General features: G+C 34.3%; 1 protein-coding gene across 2 annotated transcripts in view; it reads right to left on the bottom strand.

Annotated features, from left to right (window-relative positions):
• Positions 1-873: 873 nt before the first annotated feature.
• LOC130895084 (aminopeptidase N-like) overlaps positions 874-10,557 on the bottom strand; it is a 30,251-nt gene continuing 20,567 nt past the window's right edge. For both annotated transcript variants that reach the window (XM_057802207.1, XM_057802206.1), the window contains exons 2-13: positions 9,382-9,700; positions 8,293-8,625; positions 8,081-8,239; positions 7,278-7,924; positions 6,949-7,214; positions 4,675-4,861; positions 4,347-4,618; positions 3,759-3,940; positions 3,527-3,694; positions 3,282-3,422; positions 1,348-1,429; positions 874-1,287 (exon numbers count right to left, since the gene is read on the bottom strand). In XM_057802207.1, coding sequence (XP_057658190.1) covers positions 1,123-1,287; positions 1,348-1,429; positions 3,282-3,422; positions 3,527-3,694; positions 3,759-3,940; positions 4,347-4,618; positions 4,675-4,861; positions 6,949-7,214; positions 7,278-7,924; positions 8,081-8,239; positions 8,293-8,625; positions 9,382-9,700 — 2,921 coding nt within the window. In that variant the 3' untranslated portion in view covers positions 874-1,122. The remainder of the gene's footprint in view (positions 1,288-1,347; positions 1,430-3,281; positions 3,423-3,526; positions 3,695-3,758; positions 3,941-4,346; positions 4,619-4,674; positions 4,862-6,948; positions 7,215-7,277; positions 7,925-8,080; positions 8,240-8,292; positions 8,626-9,381; positions 9,701-10,557) is intronic.

Here is a 10,557-nt window from a genome sequence, read left to right as displayed (position 1 = left end):
TTGCTCTTTAATTCAGTTTTAGAGATGTTTCGACTAAAGGTTTTTCTTTTATGAACAAAGTTGTCTCATTTTAAGGCCTTTAAAGGTTTTTAAGGGAGCTAAAACGGTACAAGGTTTTTAATTTACCCAATTTCAAGGCAGTAAATCCCTTTTTAAGGTCATAAGAAGGTTTTTTAAGGCCTCCTTGGGGGTTAAAAGGAGGCAGGGAGTTCAGGACGTCAACAATTTTGTTTAACGTTACTTAAAATTGAAAATATTTTAAATGGAATTGAAAAAAAGAATTTTTAAGGCTCTAAATGGTCATTTTTCAAGGTTCTTTTTATTGTTTAGCAAGAGATAAAAATGCAGACGAATAAAATTTTTTTCAGGAATTTTCAAGGCTCTAAATGATCACTTTCCAAGGTCATTAAGTGTTTCGGTGAAAGGCTCCTTTACAAACATTTTGACCTTTAACTAGTCGTTTTCCAAGGCTTCACGTGAGGTAAAAGAGTATAGGGATTCTAAAATACCACGAATTTTGCTCTATAATTCAGTTTTAGAGATGTTTCGACTGAAGGTTTTTCTTTCATGAACAAATTTGTCTCATTATAAGGCCTTTAAAGGCTTTTAAGGGAGCTAAAACGGTACAAGGTTTCTAATTTACCCAATTTCAAGGCAGTAAATCCCTTTTTAAGGTCATAAGAAGGTTTTTTAAGGCCTCATTTGGGGTTAAAAGTTAAAAATTGGAAAAAAGAATTTTCAAGGCTCTAAATGGTCATTTTTCAAGGTTCTTTTTAGTCTTTAGCAAGAGATAAAAATGCAGACGAATAAAATTTTTCTCAGTGTGATTTGTTGACGCTAATATACACGGTGTTCATAAAAAAACTACAAGTATTCTGTATTACTATTTTCTTTTAGTATTTTTCTCGTATTACAAGTGAAATTGTTGATTCAAAATTGATAAATAAAAAATAGAATTTCGGTTCGATTAACGTACGGACTAAAAATGTTTCGAAATAATTAAAAGGTTCGTTAAAAAAAAATTCAGTCGGTTTTTCTAGGGCACTTATCGTTTCGGTCCCGCTTCTGAAAATAAATTATTCGCCTAAATCAAATAAATATTGATATTTCTAATTTTTTGGTCTATACGTAATCGAATCGATCTTTATATTTTTGGAACCACTGTTCTACTTGACGGTAGTTCTTCTCCATCCATTCCACGTTTCCTCTAACTGTTTCCACGGCGATGTCGAAAGCTCGAGCGTACGCGCTCCGATTACCATTCACGCTGTCTCTAAATCTGATCAACTGTATAACAAAAATATTTATAGAATGTAATTAACGAGACATCCTGTATATAATACCCACCTCCGATAACTGGAATTCCGTATTCAGTTGAGGTCCGAGGGATTTCACCATTTTAGCGATGATATTGAAGCCATCTCCGTGGCTGGAATCAAAAATTGTACGCAATATTTTAGAAAAGTGGATTTTTCGATATTTTCGGCAAATATAACAAAAAAATCCGGCTCGAAAGACCAATATTGAACGAACTTTATAATCCGGATCGAAGGACCACGTCTAAAGTTCATAAAAACGAATCCAAGATTCCAATAGTTCAAAATGGAAGTTATATTAAAATAATCCGGCTCGAAGGACCAAAATTTTTTGAATAGTGAACCTTTGTAATACGATTCGACACTTTGATTGCCTCAAAAATTGTTTTTATATCAGTTTCGATTGTTTGAAATAAATTGAAACGTTAAATCGACTTTTAATGATTAACAAACTGTCGCTATCAAAATTAAACGAGTTCGTAAAACCTAATTCAAGATCCAAATAGTTAAAAATGGAAGAGAGATTTAAATAATCCAATATTCAACGAATTTTATTACCCGGCTCGAAGGACCATTGACAATAGTGTCATTAATGCACCTTCGAGTCGGATGACAAGTTGTTAGTTGAATGTTTTGGTCCTTCGAGTATCCTTCAATGGAAATTTTCCAAATAATAAGAAAGTTTATCCACAATGTTGTTATTTCGTAAACAAATCGCTTATTTTCGATGTTAACTTTGTTAATTTTCGATTAAAAGAAATACATTCTTGAAACCAGTATGAAAACAGTTTTTAGTAACTAAAGTAGGCATCGATGCACCTTCGAGCCGGATTAAAAGAGTATTATTAGTTAAATGTTGGTCCTTCGAGCCTCATCGACAACAATTGTTCTAAAAATGGATAAATCTTGTTCCTGATGGTTTTGTTTGGTAAAAGAATCGATTATTTCCACTTTAAACTTTCCAAATTGTATAAAAATTCGATGATACTGATTGGAACTCAACTTCCATTGGTCCTTCGAGCCGGATTATTCGAATATTCAGTCAGAATCAATCAAAAATCAGTTTTTTGTAACTAAAATTGACATTAAGGCACCTTCGAGCCGGATTAAAAGGTATTGTTTGTCCTTCGAGCCTCATCGACGACAATTGTTCCAAAAATGGATAAATCTTGTTCCTGATGGTTTTGTTTGGTAAAAGAATCGATTATTTCCACTTTAAACTTTCCAAATTGTATATAAATTCGATGATACTGATTGGAACTCAACTTCCATTGGTCCTTCGAGCCGGATTATTCGAATATTCAGTCAGAATCAATCAAAAATCAGTTTTTTGTAACTAAAATTGACATTAAGGCACCTTCTAGCCGGATTAAAAGGTATTTTTGGTCCTTCGAGCCTCATCGACGACAATTGTTCTAAAAATGGATAAATCTTGTTCTTGATTGTTTTGTTTGGTAAAAGAATCGATTATTTCCACTTTAAACTTTCCAAATTGTATATAAAGTCGATGATGCTGATTGAACATCAACTTCCTTTGGTCCTTCGAGCCGGATTATTCGAATATTCAGTCAGAATCAATCAAAAATCAGTTTTTTGTAACTAAAATTGACATTAAGGCACCTTCTAGCCGGATTAAAAGGTATTGTTTGTCCTTCGAGCCTCATCGACGACAATTGTTCTAAAAATGGATAAATCTTGTTCCTGATGCTTTTGTTTGGTAAAAGAATCGATTATTTCCACTTTAAACTTTCCAAATTGTATAAAAATTCGATACAGATTGAGACTCAACGTCCCATGGTCCTTCGAGCCGGATTATTCGAATATTGAGTAACTAAAATTGACATTAATGCACCTTCGAGCCGGGTTAAAATGTATTGTTGGTCTTTCGAGCCTCATCGTTCTAATAATAAATTACTGATGGTGCGAATTCTTTCAAAATAGTCAAAAAAAAAATGTCAAACTCACCGTTTGATCAAGGCATTCCAGTTTTTCCTCAAGAAATCGAAAGCAATCTGCGTTCCGATTTTATTACTAACAACCGACCCGAACAAACGATCGGCGTCCTGAATCCTTATGCTGTAATCATCGAGAAGTTTATCGAGATACCTGGAAATGAATCATTTTTAAATCTTTTTTTTAACAATCCCACTTTTAGAATTAAAGATCAACTGGGGTTATTTATATAATGGAATCGAAATTATAGCGTGTACCTGGAAAGCAGCCACGTCAATTTCGTACAACCCAAAGCGTCCAAAAGGATTTTTTTCTCGGAAAGCGATGCCGTTTCCAAGAATTTCTTGTAAGCGAAATTCCATTCGACTTGTCCGCCTTCGCGTAACGCCGTACAATAAACGATTTTACGTAGATTAGGCTCGATCCTTCGAACAAAAAAAAAATAACAAATTCGATTATACGGATTAAAGAGTGTCCTCAACAAATTACTTTTTCGTTCCTGATAACCACGATCTGAAAAACGTCCTCGACATATGAGAACATCTGGAATCCGGACTTCGACACGACCAATTCAACACAGTCGAACGTATTCTTCTTGTCCTATAATCATCTATGGGATCTACTAATGTCACTTTGTCGTAAGTTTCCTTGAATATCGTCCTGTGATATTCCTGAAATAAATTTTTTGTAAACTAGCGAAATATTTCGAAAAACAAGCGTATCTATGGTCGAGTCTAGCGCAGCTATTTTATTAAACTAAAACTCTTACCCCAGCTTCGAATTTTGAAAAAAGCTGCAGGAAATTAAATACGGCTTTCCGATTTAAATATTTTTATTGTTTGCTAATTATTAAAAATAATCGAGAGTTTATACAAAATCGATAGTTTTGGCAACGCCGAAAGGTCAGTAAGTCATCTGTCATATGTCATATGTCACCTTGCGCTTTCTGTCATCTATTACCGTATGACATATGACACGTGTGAGCGTCAATTAAATATACCGAGAACTCTCGTAATTTTTAATTTTGGAAATATATAATTTAGACAAAAAAAAATCGAGAAATCGATTACCACTTACCTCGAATAAACCGAAAGCCGGGGTCGAGGATAATATGTCGCTCAAATACCTCAATTTTTCGAAAGCTATGGCGGTCGGTACGAACATAATGTCTTTATCGTTGACGGCCATTCTTGCGATCATCTTCAAGGGTATATCGTAACTGATCAAATTTGCCCTCGCCAAATCCATGGAATCAGCGATGAGTTGCGCCCTTATCGTCGTCGGTAATACCATGATATTATCGATGAGGTTCATCCAATTTCTTTCGTCGTAATTAACGACGAAATAACCTTAAAATTAATCGAAAATTAATCCAGTATATTCGCCAGATTTAGTGCCGCTATACCTGTTTGATATAAATTCAAGAGATACCAGGTGGCGTTGGTGAGATCGACGTCTCGGTCGATTTCGTATTCACCTTTCAACCAAAATTTCGGCGTGGTATCGTTATACGTGGTGTTTATATTAGTCGTGAACGATAACGGGATCCACCAAGAAGATTTTTCATCTTTTTCACGGAAATAGAATCGTTTCTGGAAAAAAAAACATTAATATTCGTGACGATTTTTTTGTATTCCCGTGTTCTAGACTAATTATTTCGAGAATTATAAAAAAATTGGTCCTTCGAGCCGGATTATTTCATTATTTCGTTCATATTTGTCACTATAAAGTCGTAAGTTGTATAAAAGTCCTAAGAAGGAGATTATTTTAGAGTCACACGTCGCATATTGGTCCTTCGAGCCGGATTTTTTCATTATTTCGTTCATATTTGTCACTATAAAGTCGTAAGTTGTATAAAAGTTCTAAGAAGGAGATTATTTTAGAGTCACACGTCGCATATTGGTCCTTCGAGCCGGATTTTTTCATTATTTCGTTCATATTTGTCACTATAAAGTCGTAAGTTGTATAAAAGTCCTAAGAAGGAGATTATTTTAGAGTCACACGTCGCATATTGGTCCTTCGAGCCGGATTTTTTCATTATTTCGTTCATATTTGTCACTATAAAGTCGTAAGTTGTATAAAAGTCCTAAGAAGGAGATTATTTTAGAGTCACACGTCGCATATTGGTCCTTCGAGCCGGATTTTTTCATTATTTCGTTCATATTTGTCACTATAAAGTCGTAAGTTGTATAAAAGTCCTTAAAAGGGGATTATTTTAGAGTCACACGTCGCATATTGGTCCTTCGAGCCGGATTTTTTCATTATTTCGTTCATATTTGTCACTATAAAGTCGTAAGTTGTATAAAAGTTCTAAGAAGGAGATTATTTTAGAGTCACACGTCGCATATTGGTCCTTCGAGCCGGATTTTTTCATTATTTCGTTCATATTTGTCACTATAAAGTCGTAAGTTGTATAAAAGTCCTTAAAAGGGGATTATTTTAGAGTCACACGTCGCATATTGGTCCTTCGAGCCGGATTATTTCATTATTTCGTTCATATTTGTCACTATAAAGTCGTAAGTTGTATAAAAGTTCTAAGAAGGAGATTATTTTAGAGTCACACGTCGCATATTGGTCCTTCGAGCCGGATTTTTTCATTATTTCGTTCATATTCGTCACTATAAAGTCGTAAGTTGTATAAAAGTCCTAAGAAGGAGATTATTTTAGAGTCACACGTCGCATATTGGTCCTTCGAGCCGGACTATTGCATTATTTCATTATATTTTCCAATTTTACTTCGTTATTTTTATAGAAATCCTTATGATATGACTATTTCGATGAACCTACTTTCGTTATTTACCAAATTCACTAAAAAAACGTTTTTTTTTCAATTCAAAGTATTATTATTGGTCCTTCGAGCCGGGTTATAGAATCGCCGCTCATTAATATTGGTCCTTCGAGCCGGATTGTTTTGATACTCCTTCCATTATCGTTTATTAATGTGACAAACTAAGTTTTCTATGAATATTTCAAAGTTTTTCTATGAATTTTCTTTAAATACCGACATTTTTCAATCATCTGAAGTCGACGCCATGTTTTTATCCATTTTAAACAACCAAATTCTATGGAAAACTTTTTTTTTTCAACTAAAATTATTATTATTGGTCCTTCGAGCCGGGTTATAGAATCGCCGCTCATTAATATTGGTCCTTCGAGCCATTATCGTTTATTAGTATGACAAACGACGTTTTTTGTGAATATTTCAAAGTTTTCTATGAATTTTCTCTTAATACCGACATTTTTTTAATTATTTGAATTCGACGCCATGCTTCCATCCATTCCAGACAATCAAAATTACTAGAAATTATTATTAATGGTCCTTCGAGCCGCATTATAAACCACTGTTTGTTTATTATTGGTCCTTCGAGCCGTAATATTTCTATAACTTTGGTTCATTGTTATATGGCGTAAGTTTTTATTGAGATTCCAATGTTTCCCTTTATTTTTTCATGAATTATAGTTTAATATCGACAATTTCTATTTCAAACCGACGTCATATTTATTTCCATTTGAAGATAATCAAATGGAATATTCGATTCGGCTTATAAAAACGCTATTTGTCAATAATTGGTCCTTCGAGCCGGGTTATAAAAGCGCTTTTTGTTATTTATTGGTCCTTCGAGTCGGATTTTTTACAACTTTTCGCGAAAATATCGAATAAATTTTAAATAGAACTCACCTGAAACAATTTGATTTTATTCTGTGCGTAATTAGCAATAGCGTTAACGACAGGATAACCGGCACGCTCCACCCAAGTATCCATGATCGTTTTAACGGATTCATTCGATGGTAAAACGTTATTTGTATGCGCGGCTTCAGTAAAAGTTTCGAATAAATCATCGCGATCAGCATTAGAATTTTGATATTTTTTCAAAAACTTGACGAGACCCGCTTTGAACGTTTCTTCGCCGAGAAAGTGATTCATCATTCTAATTATAGCAGCACCTGAAAATATATCAAAATCACCGGTTTTTTTTTCCCTTAAAAATGGTGCTTAAACTATTATACCTTTACTATACGAGATGGGGTCGAAAAGTTGCCGGATTTGATTCGAATTTTTCGCTTCGTCCAACGATATCGGTCTGGAATTTTCCAGAGCGTCCTCGTTCATCGCTACCAAAGTTTCGCTCGGTATAAATTCCTCGCCGAATCTCCACGTCGGTTCTACCGTATCGATGCCCATGTATACCATGTAATTAGAAAAACCCTCTTTCAACCACAAGTCGTTCCAAAACGAAGGGGTAACTAAATTACCGAACCACTGATGGGCTAATTCGTGCGATAAAACCGTAGCCGTAAGTCTCTTATCTTCATTCGTGGAACTTGAGGGATCGTATAAAAGAACGTCTTCTCTGAATGTTATCAACCCCCAATTTTCCATGGCGTTAAAACCGAATTCGGGAAGAGCGACGACGTCGATTTTCGGTAAAGGAAATTCAACATCGAAATATTCCTCGTAGAATTTCAATAATTTCGAACCGATTTCGGCGGGGTAAGCAGTTTGAGATACCAAATCTTCCCTAGCCCAAAATTTTATTATCTCGCCCTTAGTCGGACTCTCTATTAAATCCGTCACCATAAAGGCAACTAAATAAGTCGACATCTTCGGCGTTTCGGGGTATTCGTCCCAACTCCAAACACCAGATGTGTTTGTTCTAAAAACAAAACATTTCACAATTTATTATAAAAATAGAAACATCAATTTCACATCATAAAAAAAGTGAAGGTTTGAGGTGGAATCTGCGTTAATTCGGATCCAGTAGCTCGAGACCTGTTAATCCGAATGAAAAGTAACAAAATTTTTGACTTACGCGAATAAAGTTGAGTTTAGAATTGGCATATTAGATAAAGTCGTCATGGAAGACGGTCTTCCTAAGGTAATTTGAAATTTGGCTTTGAAAGAAGGTTCGTCGTAGCAAGGAAAAGCACTTCGAGCGTCGACTGGCGAAAACTGAGTGGACGCTATCAATCTACAATAAACCAAAAACTTTATTGACGAATTTCAATATAAACATAACCTCACCTTTTCTTTCCTTGACGATCGTAGTATTTACTTTTGTAAAAACCTTTTAAATGACCATTTAATTTCCCTTTAAACTCCAAATTTAATACGTATTCTTCATTTTTGTTTAAATTCTTTGAAAGTTTTATTTTGTATTTATCGCCTTCGATATAATTTTGTTCTTTGATATCCAATTGACTAGAATCGCTCGTGGATCTTATACTAACGGAATGTTTATCTATGAAAATGTCTCTAAGATGAAATAAAACTTCATCGGTGTCTTGTATTACTTTCAAAGTTATTGCAATCGAACCTTGAGTCGTACCGTTTCGCAAATCCGGTAAAATCCTTAATCTAAAAGAAATATAGACGATCTGACAACAGTGCTTGCATAAAATGACCTTCCTGAAGAAAAATTTAAGGTTATTAGATGAATGATGAATAATTACGTCATTTTCTCTAAATTTTTTTCACTTATTGAATACAGTATGATTGTTTTAGAAAAAAACAATCAACAATCAACAAAAATAACCACCAATAATCGCGTAGGTTAGTAATGAAAAGATCGTAAAATTTCTAATGTCTATTTTATTATTTTAACTATCGATTTTCATATTTCTAAAATTAATGATCGTTAAATTTGATACGTTTTCATGGTTCCAATTAATTTTCAATATCTTGTTACATATCGTGTTTTCGGAAAAATCTTTCGAGTACAAATTTGGATTTTCTAGAACCGCCGTACTGAAAAAAATCACTACTACACTCGGGTAGTACAAGTGGTGCCTTTTTGGTTCGATGGAAGTGCCTTTTCAAACCAATTGGTGCGATAAAAAAGAAATGCATCTCAGGGAAACTCTACTGAAATGTATCTATCTAGATACTCATATGATTAGTATGCCTGATCCTGTCAAAAACATTCGATATGTCTATGAAGATGATTATTTAGTTAGGTTATGTTAGGTTAGGTATGCCTGATCCTGTCAAAAACATTCGATATGTCTATGAAGATGATTATTTAGTTAGGTTATGTTAGGTTAGGTATGTCTGATCTTGTCGAAAGCATTCGATGCGTCTCTGAAGATGATAATAGATAGATAGAAATCTCACTTGTAATGCGTCGGTTCAACGTTTTTAGGTAATCTCTCATCAATTTCGTGTCCCACGGCGGATTCTTCGATTTTTTCGGGCGTATCATTGACAGATGAAGTTTGTTGATTAGGAGAAACCGCTGGTAACTTTTCTTGATCACAGTATCGAGGAACTACGAAAAATACTATCAGACCTACTAATATAGCCAAAAGTAACGCCCCTATGACCATTAGGACGCATAGAGCTGTCGGAATTACGACGCCGTGTTTTCCATTTCTATTCACGGTGTATTTTTTTTGATTCGAGTTGTTTTCCAAGTCCGCCGAATTGGGAACACCTTAAAAAGAAAATTTCCGAAGTTTATAATATATAAAGCAAATTAGATGTGTTTACGTAATATAGTGAGGTTATAAAAAAATACCTTGATAGAAATTGAATTGAAACGTAACTTGATGCATCGTTTTTATGTAGAAAATTAAATGTAGATTCTATAGACTACTAATTATAAATAAATAAATGACTAAATTGGTAATTGCGCCGATTTTAAACCGAATTTAGTCCAGTAAACAACAACAATTCCTTTTAAGTACGAGAGCCGTTGTTTTTTCAACCTCCGATCGCTCCGTGCAGACGTGCCGACGGGCAAAAGAAAGCGCTGTAAGCGACTGCGAAGCTTTCGCACTACACACTCCGCCATTGTTGACATTGAGGCGTCAGTCGGCGTTGTGCTACAGCTACAAGTCCCCCAAGTGTGAATTGCATGAAAACTCACAGTTTTATATTGAAAATAAAGTATCTGGAAGCATTTTAAGGGGCGAAAATTAGGGGTGGTTTCTTTATAAATAAATCACGAACCGCTACATTTAAAAAAATCTAATATTCATCATAAATACTTTGTTCAAATTCAAAATTTTCATACAAATATCTTATTTTCATCTTTGTTGACTGGACTAACGGTGTAGGTCATTGAAATAAGGAAAAACAAGTCACGATAATGAGAATTTTGTTTGTTATGGTCGTTGTTTTTTTAGTTCATCTATATTGAAAAAAAAAAATAGGTTTCTTTGTGGTTAATATCTGATATCGAATATAATCAATGAAATTTATTTCAATACCACCCTATATAATCGAAACTACATCATGTTTATTCCTTTTGTGAAAAATTTGTGAACAAATAATATCGGGTCACTGTTA

Source organism: Diorhabda carinulata, chromosome 6, assembly GCF_026250575.1.
Source record: "Diorhabda carinulata isolate Delta chromosome 6, icDioCari1.1, whole genome shotgun sequence".
Lineage (NCBI taxonomy): Eukaryota > Metazoa > Arthropoda > Insecta > Coleoptera > Chrysomelidae > Diorhabda > Diorhabda carinulata.
Note: the sequence above shows the minus strand (reverse complement) of the source record. Positions and strands in the feature narration are given on the sequence as shown.